The sequence below is a fragment of the Mchenga conophoros genome, linkage group LG5, assembly GCF_057382185.1.
Source record: "Mchenga conophoros isolate Kocher_MC1m ecotype Shallow Benthic linkage group LG5, M_conophoros_male_GT1.1, whole genome shotgun sequence".
Taxonomy (NCBI): domain Eukaryota; kingdom Metazoa; phylum Chordata; class Actinopteri; order Cichliformes; family Cichlidae; genus Mchenga; species Mchenga conophoros.
Window position 1 is genome coordinate 14,478,414 of NC_140530.1, and position 15,024 is coordinate 14,493,437.

The window sequence follows — 15,024 nt, forward strand, 5'->3', positions numbered from 1 at the left end:
TCTTCTGGAGTATATATTTGGTCTAAATACATTTAGTATTTAGATTTTTATGGATCTGTAGTTAATGAAGGGTCCACTATGCCTGTGCTGTCCACATTGACTCAACCAGATCAGAGTTTTGTTAAAAGTAGGCCAAAATTAATCAAGCATGTTTCCAGTGCTATTTATCCAAACTGAGTGTTTTTGGTTTTATTTGGTTACTTTTAGAGTTACCAGCTGTATAGATGCCTACTTTTTCTTGTCTCGTTGTGCCAAAAAAACGGTACATTATAATCTGATCTCTCTGTAAATGAAAACAGTCAAATAAATCCATAATCTTTGCTGTGAACAATTTCATTAACCATTTTCTTTTTGCCAACCTTCACCAAATTGTTTTACCTGTACCAAAGACCGTATGAATGATGGACATAGTCACCGTGATATCACCCACTCTTTTTTTTAGCATAAGTTAAAATTAGCAACTGAGCTCATGCCCCCTTTCGAAAACTGTTTACTGAGAACATAGAGAAAGGGAGCTGAGAGATACATGATTTCCTGTTGGGGTCTGTAGTTCCAGCCATTGCTTATATACAGTCTATGCCCACAACTGCTTTTGTAGCATGACAGGAAGTGAACATTTATAGCATCCTCCACAGATGAGCTGTAGTGCTAATTAGCTAGAACTAGAAACAGATGACACATGCATTTTCTGACCCAACAGCTATTTGTAAAGTCACTGAATCGCTGATATTTCTGTGCACAAAAACATTTGGGTGGATTTAGGAGATGGTTAAGGTAAGGGAAATACAAACTTTTTTTTTTTTTTGTGTACGCTTTTGCTCAATTTGTCTGTAGTATTAGATTGTCAGTAACCACTGGTATAACAAATAGAAGGGAAATTAGAGAGAAGAGAGCAGACTTAATCCAATAAATTTTCTGGGTCAGAGCACTTGTGCTTGCTAACACCTATTAAAATGAACTCAAGGCCACGTGAGCTGCTTTCTATGATACTGGACTAAAAGCAGTTAACATATAAATGATTTTCATTGTCATCAACAGTCTTAATCTTGAAAACATGTCTTCCTGTAAAACATCTGCACTTGCTGAAAGAAAAATACAATAAATTGAACTAAATCTGTTTCCAAACAATCACTTCAGAGTCTGTAATGTTTCACAGCAACAGTGGACAACCATCTGTTGGAAACAAAACCAATTACACAACTGTTACAGTATGACACACAAAAAGAACGAACCGTGATCCAGTTGTGCATAAAAGGGCCGAGGCTCCTGCACGGTCGTGGGCCTCAGCTTCAACAGAGATAATCATCAGAGATATTGAATAAGGGGGATGTGAAGATAATATGAAGCATACAAGCCAGAGGAATCTACGCTGCCTTATAAGGTCTCAACTGGTGCAGAGAGGGCAAAAGGGGTTAGTGAGGGCAAAACAATTGTGGACAGCACCAGCTAATCCATGAGGAAAACACTTCATCTGCACACGTGGAACAAAGTGAAAATTAATAAATAATATTACAGTCAAAACAAATTCCTTTGTTAGTAGCTCACTGCTGTCTTAATGGATTTAATGACTCACCTTGGAGTTTTCTCCAACTTTTCCACCTTTTCTTTTTCTTTTTTTCTTTCTTCTTTTTTTGTAAAAAATGGCTCAGTAACCTCTGGCGAATGGTAAATGGCTCATTTTCCCACAAGACCATCCAGCTCTGTCCTTCTTCACTGTATTTAACAGTGAAGAAGTGATCCATCACTAAATACCACACATGTACTTCTCGCTGTGCTCATCTGTCCATCAAGTGAAATTTAATAATTACATTTGTACAACTCAACCTCATAATTTGCATTATATATAGCAGATCCCGGGAACAACATCGGAGATCTCTGTCCAGAAGAGCGCAGTGATACTGCGCAGGACCCTCAAGCTCCCAGGCCTCTGGTAGAGGACCCGAGCTTGAAGGATAAACCGCCCGCAGGGGCGTGCTGGGTGTTTTTATTTATATATATATATATATATATATATATATATATATATATATATATATATATATATATATATATATATATATATATATATGGCTCCACATGCCTACTTATATCTGCTAGCAATTAGTAGATCGGTTTGTGCAAGTCCATTGTTTGGACTGCTCGCCATTTAAAAAGATAATGATCCATAATCGCTGAGTGACGCTATAATTGCCAAGGTGTATGGTGACACGACAGCCGACGCAATTACCTTACTTTTGACATCAGTGCTCTCATTAAATGATGTCATTGAAACATGATGCTTTGCATACACACACACGCACAACCAGCCAGGACAGCTCTTTTTTTCACACATTTGCACACAGATATCAGAGTCTATGCAAAGGTTTACAGGTATGTTGCACTTGCAACAAAAGATTGTAGGTTATGTATTATTTTTTAATAATTTTGTTGTGCTTTGTGCACACATCATCATTGCAGTAAAGCTATAATCAGCAGTTATTTTTTGTGTGAAGTACAATCATGATTACTGCATATGCACATTTAAAATATTTCTGCAAACCATTAATATTTTTTCCAAAACTGTTAAAGGAGGGCCTGAAACTGTCTGGTTTGTTGTTGTATTTTGGGGTAGTAATAATTTATTATGATCATTACAGATTTTTTAAAAATTATTATTTTATTTATTGTATTTACCTAATTCGCAATGATCACAAAGTTTCTTTCGGCACTGCGAACAAAGGTTGACCTTTACTTCTTCACTGAGCTGTGTGAACCTTTACCCTTACAGAGTGACTGCAATATTCATTTCTGTTTTCACTTAAATATGGCTTAGAACTGCATTTACAAGGTGCCCGTGCAAAGCGTGCAAAAGCATTTCTTTATTAAGTGTTAGAAGCTACTGGCGTTTTATTCACCACTTAAATATACGCTGTAAAAATGTGTCAAGCAAATAGCTTGTTACAATTTTTATTGTCACACCTAACACCATTCATCCAACTCACTTTTCTCCACTGCACTCAAACAATATGAGAGGCACTAATAATCCCAGAGCCCTTCAATACATCCAACAGAAAAGATTATTTAATGATTAAAAGCATTTTCTTACATATGCTCACATATGCTGTGTCACTTTCACGCACACCTAGACCTCTTTGGAAACCTAAACTTACTCTTGTTTTCTTAGACCCCACCCACACACACACACACACACACACACACACACACACACACACACACACACACACACACACACACACACACACACACACACACAAATACACAACCCTGCCTATAAAGTCCAAAAAGAACACAAATAAAAGGCCAAGACCATAAATAAACACAAGAATTTGTAAGGTTGACTTTTGCAATTAGGACTGCAAGGGAAAATATATCTCAGAGAAACATTTTAATGAGCTTCAGCTAAGTAGCTGTGCTTTCTGAAAAAAAAAAAAGCAACCCAGTAATGCATCATCACTCAAAAGCTGGTGCAGAGAACATTCTTTAGAATGTGAGATATTTCTCCCGTGTCCAGTGATGGCTCAGTAAAAGAGCCTTGGGCGTCATAAAACCTGAAGGCAATTAAAAGCGGTGATTTTTCACCACCGTTTCTAAATTCTGTAGCAATTAATCTGCCCAATTTGATTAGGAAAGGCACAAATTAAACAATAAAGACCTGTCTAATGAGGGATTAATTATGGGTAGCAGGAGGGGAGTGAAACCGAAGCACCAGCCATGTGTCAGTGTCTCCTGCAGACAGCGCAGGGCCATAAGGAAGACAAAGAGGCTCCTCGTCCATGTGGTCCTGCACTGATAGGGCCCCCCTCATCACAGATCAGTAGATCCACAGCCCATGAAGCCCGTAAATGGCTGGGCCATAATTGAAAGTGCCAAAATCAATGTGTTGACAGGCCTTGATTAAATTAAATATGTCTCCCATAGGAGAGGGGTGGGCCTGTGGAAGGAGGTGGGTGCAAGCGCTGCCGCTCGAATGAGCTCACTCACTGAGAAGCTGTGACTCCAGGGGCATCATGGAGTATGTGACAACCTTATTTAGAAAGCTAACATGGTTTGACATCATAAAACAGACAGAAAGGCAGAGGCAATGGTGGTGCTTTGGTGGAGATGTCTTTTTTTTTATAAACACCTTTTTAAAAAAATCCTTTCAGAGCTCAATTTCCAAACATTAAAAAAAGAAAACTCTTAATATCCTTGATCTGTAATTTTTAAAAAATCACACAATGTTTGCAGTTATGCTACAATAATTGAACAGGATGAGCCATCTTTAAGACCTTTAGGAGGGATTTACTGTGTATTGCTGGTGTCAGTTATTCAGTATTTTACTGTAAAAAAAGCAACTTAATCTTAAATCTTCAGTGTGATTTTGGTGGCTTTAAAACACTGCTGAAGTTCAACATCTCAACAACAACTTGAACATACTATATTAAACTGTCTTGTATAGTTTATTCAAATATTTCCAACCAATCAGACCGCACTCTTGTACTTTTCTAAGTGTCCTTCATCCTTTTGCTTGCTTGTGACCTTATAGTGTGTTCAGTGTGAACAAGTCTGCCTAAAACTTCTGATTTGTCCATTCTTTTTCCTCCCTCGAGTCCATATTAGCTGAATTTGTAAAACATCCTCCTGCATTCCTGCAGCTCACATGGTCTTTTTGCTCCCCGCTACAACACATGGATCTGTTGTGTCTTTTGTTCTTTAATTTGAGCCTGCCGGCCACAGGAGAAGTCAGAGGCAAAGGACATCACCTGTATATAAAAAAAGCCAAACTCCTCATCATTTCAGGCTTTGCCCAAATTTAAAGGATTAGGCAGCCAGAGTCAGTAAAGGGTCACTGACAGTGTGTTCCTCTGGGTGGAGGCAAGCGGAAGGCTGGGGTGGGTTAGATGTGATGGTGATGGGGAGCTCCGAGAGGCTCAACCCCCTCTGGATAAACTTGAGTTTCAGACTGTTGAGACTTGTGAGATTAGGATGGAGCCAAGTCTGCTACGCTGTGATCTGAAGGACAGGGCACACAGCGGCTCGCCATCTACAGCACAACTTCCCAGACAAACCCCCTGCTTCTGCCCCCTCCTTTATTTGTTTAGGTTTGCTTTTCTTTGGTCAGCTCTATAAAGCGGCAGAGAACAACCCAAAATGATGGGCTTAAGGTTTTTGTGAGCATTGGTTTATGTACGTGGTGTCACTGGAAGGACAAGGCAGAGATTTTTGCAGTGATATTTTTAAAAAGGCCGAGCCACACACACCACTGTCTAAATCCCATGATTGCATTTCAAAACTGATTTGTATCTCATGTCAGTTCCCACAGAATTAATTTTCAAAACAAATAACTATGACCACTTTTCTTCCTTATCTTGATGAAAATTGAAAATGATTGTGATGTGATATGTGTTGGAGGAGCAAATTAGTGATGATGTCCACAGAGGAGATAATAATAAGTGCCATTAAAACAAAAACAGGAGTAAGTGAAACGAGTGATTAGATAATGATCACAGTGAGACAATTTGTTTATTTAAAATAGTGTAAAAAGATTACTAAAGATCATGTGTGGTTACCAAAAATAAATTACAAAAACAATTACTGTATTTATATTCTAGTATTATTATAATAAAAAGTGTAATAATAATAATAATAATAATAATAATAATAATAATAATAATAATAATAATAATAATAATAAATCAGTTTGTTTTGAGCGTTGTGAATTAAGGGTGACAGTGTTTAAATGCTCTACATCATTTACTTCATTATAAAGGTTTTTTTTTTCTTCATTTCCGATTACAGGAACGATTTGTTGCTTAAACTACTGCTTGTTATGCGCTTATTAAGCATTTCATTTAAGACTCTATTCACTTTCTAATCAACAAGAGGCTCGGCGTTTGAAAAGCCCAAATGACGGACTTATCAAAACAAATCCCACGATTTGCCATTAGTTAATCAATCCATATAGATATCATATTACCCAGGCCAGTGATTTGCAAATGATTTTTAGTATGCTTCCTGTTTAATGGCGTGAAAGAAATAAAGGGGCGATAATTCAATTTCACACCAGTACCTCGGGTAATTGAGATGTCTTTGACTGAACGATGAAACGCTGTAAATTTAAAAAGCCGCAGTTTTATCTAAGTTTTACAGAGCGATGAACGCCATGGACGGTCACTGATAGCGCCGTGCTATCAGTGTGATTTTAAAGTCATGCGGAGGTCATGGTGTGAGACACAGAGAGGCTATCTGCCCCAAGGCGTATGTATCAGTAATTGTCAGTGTGTGTGTATATATATATATATATATATATATGATTATACTTATTATAAACGAATTATAGTTTATAATATTATAAACTAATAATAATAATAATGATAATGATACACATAGGCCCATGTTGGAATTTATCCCTTGGACTTCAGTATTGATTTTTTTTTAAAGAACAATCAAAAGTACTTAAAAATAAAAGTCAAACTCACTAAACAGTTCCAGAAGTAGGCTACGGTGAAATTAAGCCGATATTGCTGTCTGATAATCATCAATCAAAAGTTATCGTATTTAAATGTTAGCCCTAAATTCTGATACTCCATCACTGAAAAAAGTGCCCAAAGTCTAGTACCGTTCATTGTTTTACAATCAAACTCATTAGTAAGCGTGTTACTCTAAACTGTGTTCTTCCCTGTGGGGCCCGCAGGTCTTAAATAACCTCAGTGACAGCGCCGTCGCGGTGCTGGTTTTTGATTAGCGCATGAATATTTTAACAGATCGTGACGCGGTCACAGGTGCGTTTAACTTAGTGCTGCTGCTGTGGTTTTAACACAAACAGGGCCGTTTGAGCCAAACACCCAAGCTGTTTTACAATCCACTGATATGCCTGTATGAGAAAAACAAGTGCCGAGCGAAGCGTGCCGTTTTTTTCTACATCATACGATCATATGAGAGGGAGGGGTGCGACTGTCATTTGCAGTAGGCTACTTGCAGTTTGGTTGCGGGGGTATCAGTGCTAAGCAGACAAGCTTGAATCATCATAAATCCTGATATTTCTTTTTAGAGAGTCTCCTTTAACAACATGCTTCCTCCTCCTCCCCGGGGATGGAGGCGACAACCGGGACTGAAAACCCCACTCTCCCTTTTTTTGCCCTGAACCGCAAGAAGGTTTTCATCAACACCGCGGGGACGCATTCATCCTGCCTGTCAGCCGGGGAAAGGTGAGGGAGATGAATGGGGAAGAGAGTTCAGTAAGCTGTGCATCTGATGGACTCGGAGAAACAGGCATGTAACAGAAACAACAATTGTCTTTATTTCTTCTCCGTAACCCGCACGCAGTCGTTGAAATCGCTGCCAAGCTGCAAACGCACCTATCGCCGTCAGCTCGGCACGGCTTCACATTTGGATCTGATCTGATTTCTCTGTGCTCTCTTTTCCACGCTATTCCACGGGGCATGGCTGCTTTAAAGACGAGCCCTTTGTGATTCTCTGAGACACCAGCGCACGATGATTACAGGATATATAATCATCCTGTTTATTGTTTAATTTTTCACCCTGACTTACACTGTAAACACACACACACACACACACACACACAAACACACACACACACACTGAATTAACTAAAATACAATGACACGAAATGCATGACTATTCAACGTTCATGTTTTCCAAAATGCTGAATTTGCGTAATTTTTCCAAATGCATGTTTTGATGGGGACCACACTCTTCTTCTTACTTTTATTCAATTTTACTTTTTTAAAATCATGATCGAGACAGTCTTTGTTATGTTATTTATTTCCTGTTCAAAGTTATATAAGCTTACATGTTTAAGCTTAAAACATGTAAGCTTTAAGATTTAATCAGACTATTATGTTAGAAGCCTTGGCTTGGATGGGTGAGCGAGGTTTGACAGAATTAAAAACCGTCTTCAGAAAAAGGAGACTTGCGAACTTTGGATGAGTACACCTGCTAAAGCGACTGAACCACCAGTCTGCAGAGTGTCAATTGCATCTTAAGCTTAAATGGCCGTGAGGCATTGTTACTTAGCGGCAGCAAAGTGCCCCGATCCGCCTGATTGCGCTAATTGCTTTGAAATGGGATACATTACGTATCATTACGGAGACCTTGGGCGGGACTGCCGGCTGTTCCTTTCATCTCTCTTAGGTGCATCACGAAGTCGCCATCCAATTAACTCAAAGCCACTTAATGTTACAGGTCAGGCGTTCTGATAATATTTATCCGGACTTCATCGTCGCTGATGGAACCTGTTCGTTTCCAAAAAAATCAAGATTTTAGCAGTTATACTCACGCGCGCGATGTCACGATCCCCAGATGAAGGTCGAGCAAACTTTTTTTTGCCTCGAAATGCCTTTTGACGTGGACTCTGTCTTTTATGTCTTTACAGTCTAAACGGACAGACCTTGCATGAAAAGGGTTAAGACAACTTTCAGAGCGGGCAACAATAGGCCTTTGTCGGGAGTCCCTGCCTCCTCACTAGGAATCAGAGGTAGTTTATTAAGTTAAATAAAGGCCCGATGAGCCTTACAGTTTTTTGTAACTCAACGCGGCCTTCATTTGTTGCCTCGGGATTTAAATGAAACGCTATGGTAATCGTCTTCTCCACGGCATATCGGTCTTTCTTTCTTTTTTTCTTTTTTTAAGGTCACTGTTTGGGATGCTAATTGCATCAACATTGTTTGCCAGCACCGCCGGCCCTCTGTTCACAAGGCAAATTAATCGGAAACAATGACACTGCAGCGTTCAGGCACCGCGGGGGTTAATTGTGACTTTATTAAAATCATAGTTTTCTGAGATATGTGAGGAAATAGTGTCTGGTGTGCGAAGCGCGCACACCAGACACTATCTGTCAATAGCTGATGGATATCAGAAGATCGTTATTATCGCGTGATTGTGGTCACTAAAGCAAAAACACACTCCCTGATCACAGACCTGTGTTATTAAAAGTAAAACAAAACATCCGTTACTTTGGACATCACCGGGAAAAAAGCAGGTTGAACCTCAATGCTGTTCACTTTAACTTTATTGTGTGCCTATTTGTGTTTGCGCACACTTATTTGAGGACTCGCTGTTTATTAAGAGTGCGGGTTAAGTGTTTGAGCCCCAAGCAGAGGGGACAGTCGGATATAGGAGACCCCGGTGTGACTTCAAAAGCTTCCAGAAACGATGCCACTCGCTTCAGGTTTGAGGTTTGAAGTGTTTCCAAACACACAACAGCTCCACGTGGAGACTCCTACCTGCACAGACACGCACACACTGACTGACACACAGGATGTGCAGCTGAGGTGATGATAAATGGTGACGTGCGCGTTACGCGTTTCCATTTTATATGCTCTAAACCCCAAAACAGCAACCAGGCTTTAAAAATGAAAGTGACAACCGGAAATCAGTCGAGACAGACCTGAAGTTTAACTGATCATTTGAATGATTTTATATTGTTTTTCAGGATCCATCATTTCTCTGAAACTATCATTCACACACAGCGTGGGCTCCTTGATATGTACTGACGGCAAGCCTCAGTGAACAGCAAATTATTAACTCATCGGCTTTACTTTGTCGTTAACAGCTGGCAAATCGCTGATGAATGTTATTTGCACCGTTCATGCGAAGGAAACATTTGCATTTTTAACCATGACTACAGCACAACATGGATTTTCCGGATTTCCCTCCCTGAGACTGTTTCGAGGTCTCAGCACCTTACACAGTCCCGCACCGAGTCATGACAACTCGTCTCCTCAGGGATCCGCGGTCTGACGCGTATCTTGGGAAACACTTGCACCATGGAATCCCTTTCAGCGAGGATACGCGCTCACAAGTAACCTTCCGTGGGCGCTGACCTTTTCTTCTGAGAAGCCTGCTATTACACGACTATAGCTCTCATTTGAATGGATGGAAATAGCGTGCGATCGGCTGAGAGAAAACTAATTTTTCAGGCTGAATGGCTCAGTGTCCCCGGGCTATAGGGCGGATAGAAGGAGGAGGCGGTGCCGCGCTCTCGGTGCGGGTTCAACTTTTTCAATAGTCTCCCTAAAACGTGGGGCGCTTTGATCCGCGCCGCTGCTGGCGCCTAAAAACAACATAAGTTGTCTGCCCATTAGGAAGACTGACAAATCGTGACAGATTGTTAATGCCTGGCAGTTAGCAACGCAGGAGCCATCACGAGAACTGACTGCGCTCAAAATCAATCACTAAATACATCAATTAAAAAAAGGTAATCTCTTGCCTGTCTTTACTCCAAAGGTTTGTGAATTTCTGGGATTTCTTTTTGAATATTATATTTACAAATGCGTGCATCCAGTGAGGCAGGGCTGTGCTCCCCCCCCCCTTTTTTTTTTTTTAAATGCAGGGGGAATAGATAGCTTTAGTGGGTTTATATAAAACCCCCTCTTCGTGGAGTGGCCAGAAAATGAGAGGGTATGCGAGCTACATCTAGGCAAATCAATGACAGTTTAAAATATCTCTCCCTGGCTCCCACTGATCATCAGTTTTCAGGGTTTTTTTTTTTTTTTTTACTTTAAGGGATGGAGTCAAAGATGGGGAAAAATCCCACTGACACCCCCCCCTCAAGCCCGATAATTACCCCTAAATGACTGCGAAGGCCTGTGTGTTTCAATCTGATTAGAGCCCCCGCAGCCATCAATAAACTGCGCACTCCAAAAGGGGTGCGTGGCACAGAGGGAGGAAATTGTTGTGCAACAGTCAGGACTTACCTAAAGCACTGCGAGGCCAAAGTGGAAAATGGGTCGACCCAGTCAAAATGTTTGAGACTGTATATTTGTGTTATCAAACATGGCAAACGAGTAGGGGCAATAATAGAAGGAACCCACACGCCTTTAAACCACCCTTGGCTTTTCATGGTTGGAGCTTTACTCACTAGAATGGTAGTGGTGGTGGAGTGATTGGGGGCGAGGGGGTGGGGTGTGGGGTTGATGAAACCACACTCCATCAAGAGTTTTGTCGTGTTTATGTTTATCTGACATTGGTTGTTGCAAAAAAAGAAGAAGAAAAAAAGAAACTTTCTTCAGCCCCCTTTCACTCCGGGTCCAGCCCACGTCTTCCCTGATTGGCTGCCTCTCTGTCCACGTCTGCCTTATTATAGGAGCTGCGCTCCAATTTGGCCACACAAACATGAGGATACCGTCACATTAGGGCAGCACCGCACCAACTCAATAGCATCTCTTCCCCACAACACTGCTTTGTAACGAGTCGTTTCAGCGGTGCCGGTCGGCCTTGTATGGCCCCATCGATATCCATGTCCGCTCTGGCTGCTGGTTTGAAGGCTGAAGATATTTCTCCCCGCTCGGTTCTCGTCAGCAGAGGCGAAATGCAGACCAGCTTGAGTCCCACGGGGGAGACCGGGAAGCCAAAAGTCCCTATTCTGCCCTTCAGCGTAGAGGCGCTGATGGCTGACAGGAAACCCAGCAAAGAGGTGCCATCGCCGGATCCTGCTTCTGTAGCCGGGACGTCCCAAGTGCTGGGAAAGGGGGCGCGGATGGGTTCTTTTGGTAGCCTGGATACACCAGTCTCGACTTTACCTATGAGCTCTACATTTTCAGTGGGCGAGATCATGAACATGCCCGAAGACGTGCTGATTAAACCCGAGAGCCCGGACAGTAAAGACAGGACTTCGTGGATACAGAGTCCACGCTTTTCTCCCACATCTCCAAGTAAGTTTAAGTTTCAGTTAAGTTACTAAATTAGAATTTAAAAATGTCTCTTAGCGATATAAGCATATGTAAGCGAGAATATCTAGTTTTTTTCTCTTGGTATTGTGTTTTACATGTCTGTAATACTTTCTGTTGGTCTTGTGTTGATCTGGCATTGCGCGTCGACACCAGAGTTTTGAATTAAATCGTTCTGTCTTCCCATAGGAAGGTTGAGTCCTCCTGCCTGTCCACTGCGAAAACACAAGACGAACAGAAAGCCCCGGACCCCCTTCACCACATCCCAGCTGCTCGCCCTAGAGAGGAAGTTCCGCCAGAAGCAGTACCTTTCTATCGCCGAGCGCGCAGAGTTCTCCAGTTCTCTCAACCTGACGGAGACCCAGGTTAAAATCTGGTTTCAGAACAGAAGAGCTAAGGCCAAACGCCTGCAAGAGGCAGAACTTGAAAAACTGAAAATGGCAGCAAAGCCTATGCTGCCTCCAGCTTTCGGGATTTCCTTTCCTCTCGGTACGCACGTCCCCGCGTCCTATGCAGGGTCGCATCCGTTCCAGAGGCACTCGCTGCCGGTTTCTCCGGTTGGACTGTACGCCGCTCACGTCGGATACAGTATGTATCACCTCGCTTGACAAGGACGGAGGACGAGCGCAACGAGCAGCGGGACGCAAAGGGGGGGTTAAGGATGTTTTGTGAGGGCCCCTATTCAGAGGGGACCCCTTTGGACCAGTGAGGTGACACTGCACCACATAAAGAAGCATCCTGGTGCCGAGGTCAGTGTCACACCTTGTCAGGTGAGGGCGAGGCTTCTTCACAGACCCCCCCCCCCCCCCCCCTTCTGAGGCTCTTGAAGTTTAGGCACTTCTCTAGACCTCGCCAGTAAGTTCCCACACTGCACAAATAATCCAACTTTAATTCGTCATTTAATGTCAACTGTGTTGTACCGAAATGAATTTGAACGAAGGAGAACATAAACAATGTAAAATCTTATTTGAATAAATAGGATGAGACTTCAAATGACTTTAAGGTGGACATTTTTGCGGCGCGGAGGTAGAAAACAGCTTAAACCTGTAGCCCTATGGTATATCACTAATGGACTTTTAAGTATGGACTGTAGTGCTGTGGCCACACAGCTCACTCCTTCGCGAGTGCTTACAGCCAGGTGAAAAGGCGAAAGGGCTGCACATCAGAGACTATGCACCAAAAAAAACTTTAGGCTGGGCTTTTTTTTAATTGCATCTGTAGGCTGCTGCCACACCACAACATCCATACTTTTCATTTTCTTTCTTTCTTTTTATTGCATTCATATCAATGCGTAACTATAGTGGGTTACTAAATCCAGTATAGGTGAGTGCTCTTTTGTGAATTTTGAAAACCACAGCATTTTTTTTATTGTTATTTTTATTATTTTCTTATGACAGCACTGTCTGTTGTCGGATTGATTCCCTTCGGAAGGGATAATTGTACTGTAAAATAATGTATATTTGAAGAATATCCTCATTTATATTATGAATATATTTGTGACATAACTTAACAATAAATTGTTTATTCTTTTTTCACTGAGAGGTTGCTCGTTTTGACTGACAGGATGCACACTGTTGCGCCGACGGTGAGGCAAATTACTGTAAGGAACTTTAGTCAGTATTTAATCTTTTTAACGCCTTAATGAACAGAAAAAAATATTTCTTCTACTTCAAAAAAATCTATCAGGTCTATTAAGGAGTAGAAATTAAAAAACAGGCTTCTAATGAGCTCGATGACTTCAACATTTAATTATTATTTTTATTTTAAAACGTCACAGGGACGATTAAAGGCTTCACGTGACCCATACTGACAGAGTGACAATAGAAAGCCCCACATTTGCTTTAGTTTTCCTTGCAGTTGAGCCTGTCACACTCACTGTGCGCTCCGGCTGGTGTGCGCTGTGAATTTAAACTTGTCACATGGTATTTGGTGGAATGTATTGCTACAGCTGTCGCCTCTCGCTTTGAAACAACTAACCTAGATTTTGTTGGCGCCAGAAGAGTTTAGAGGGGGTGGAGATTGCGGGAGAGGAAGAAAGAGAAAGAGAAGGGGGTGAGACAACCAGTTGTGCTGACTTCAAAACACGCCGATAAATATTGGGAGATTGCTTCTCCGGGGCTAAACTCCTCGTAAACTATCCGCTTGAGTGTCATTATGTGCATTTAGGGTGTAAAACGAGCCAGGTGACACCTCGTTTTGAGGGGGAAGACAGGGTGTCAGGAGCCATGTGGCACATAAAGAAAACATCTTAACCTGAATTTGAACACCGGAGTCATTTTCTGCCATTTTCTGCGGATCAGATAAAGGAGGAGGAGGTGGAGAAGGGGTGGGGGGGATTACAGGCCACTCCACAGCAGTTTTAAAGGCTTTCTTTTGACTTCCCTGCCATTCAAGCAGGGGTTAAACTCGAGTAAAATAATTGCTGTAATGAGCAAAGGCAATCTGCCACAGACAGAGGCCGGCTCCAGCGTGGCTGTAGCTCCAGGCAAGGCGGAACTTTTATCATTCCTAAAATGTCAACGGGGGACTGGGACGGGCAACACTCCTCAGTGCGCCGTGATTTCCTCCTCCTCAGTTCTGAAAGGTTTCTGTCCTGGAAAGTGTTCCCAAAGAGTTTCCCATTTATTCAGGCACTCTCAAAGACACGTTTCTCCTTCGGCTTCGAAGTTTTTGCAATATTACAGCTTTCAGTCTGAGTTTAAGGTAAAGTGTTTTTTTCTTTCGATTTGATTTATACCCGTTTTTTAAATTTCATCTATTTTTCTCAGATAATCTCCAGTCCGTCCATGAGGGATGAATTTATACATAATCCCCGACAATAGGTTCAAATCACACGGATGAACGCTCTATCTGAAAAAGAAGAGAAACTTGACACAAAAGAGCCTAAGGGGATCGGCCGATTCTTTGAAACTCTTTCATTCTTTTGTCTCCAGCACTCTATCTTGCCAGGAGCCAAACAGAAAACAAAAGTCACTTGTTTAGATCATCCAAAAGATCACAGGAGGCTGTTTGACTCCATAGTAAAACCTCTTGATCCTCACGAAAGAAAAATGGGTTATTAGATGCCGTCAAAGCAGCCTGGATAAATGATTAAGGAATGGGCCCTTTACTCTGCATTACTTTTTCATGTGGGATAGGCCTGCGTTATGTGGCTCTTTGGGCTGAATTATTAAATGAAGTATCTCAGAAAAAAAATTCATGTCACACAATTCGTGTTAGTCCCGATCAATTACGACGATCAGTGTGAATTTGTAGTTTTAGGAAACAGCGAACTGAAAAAACGCCGACTGGCCTTTCGTTGAAGCGTATTAAGCCATGAATATGGGTTAAACTGGTTGTTCTCTTTATTTTCAAA

At 41.6% G+C, this 15,024-nt stretch overlaps 1 protein-coding gene across 1 annotated transcript; it reads left to right on the plus strand.

Annotated features, from left to right (window-relative positions):
* The first annotated feature begins 10,999 nt into the window (after positions 1 to 10,999).
* On the plus strand, positions 11,000 to 13,208 carry msx1a (muscle segment homeobox 1a). The gene is made up of 2 exons (XM_085275524.1): positions 11,000 to 11,654; positions 11,859 to 13,208. The coding sequence occupies exons 1-2, from the start codon at positions 11,222 to 11,224 to the stop codon at positions 12,275 to 12,277; spliced, it is 852 nt and encodes a 283-aa protein (XP_085131650.1). The 5' UTR covers positions 11,000 to 11,221; the 3' UTR covers positions 12,278 to 13,208.
* The last annotated feature ends 1,816 nt before the right edge of the window (positions 13,209 to 15,024 follow it).

What these genes read in the sequence shown, in the direction of transcription:
- msx1a (XM_085275524.1), top strand. Translation starts at nt 11,222, where the DNA reads ATGGCCCCATCGATATCCATGTCCGCTCTGGCTGCTGGTTTGAAGGCT. An exon ending in CTTTTCTCCCACATCTCCAA is followed by an intron (nt 11,655 to 11,858) that starts GTAAGTTTAAGT and finishes GTCTTCCCATAG; the next exon opens with GAAGGTTGAGTCCTCCTGCC.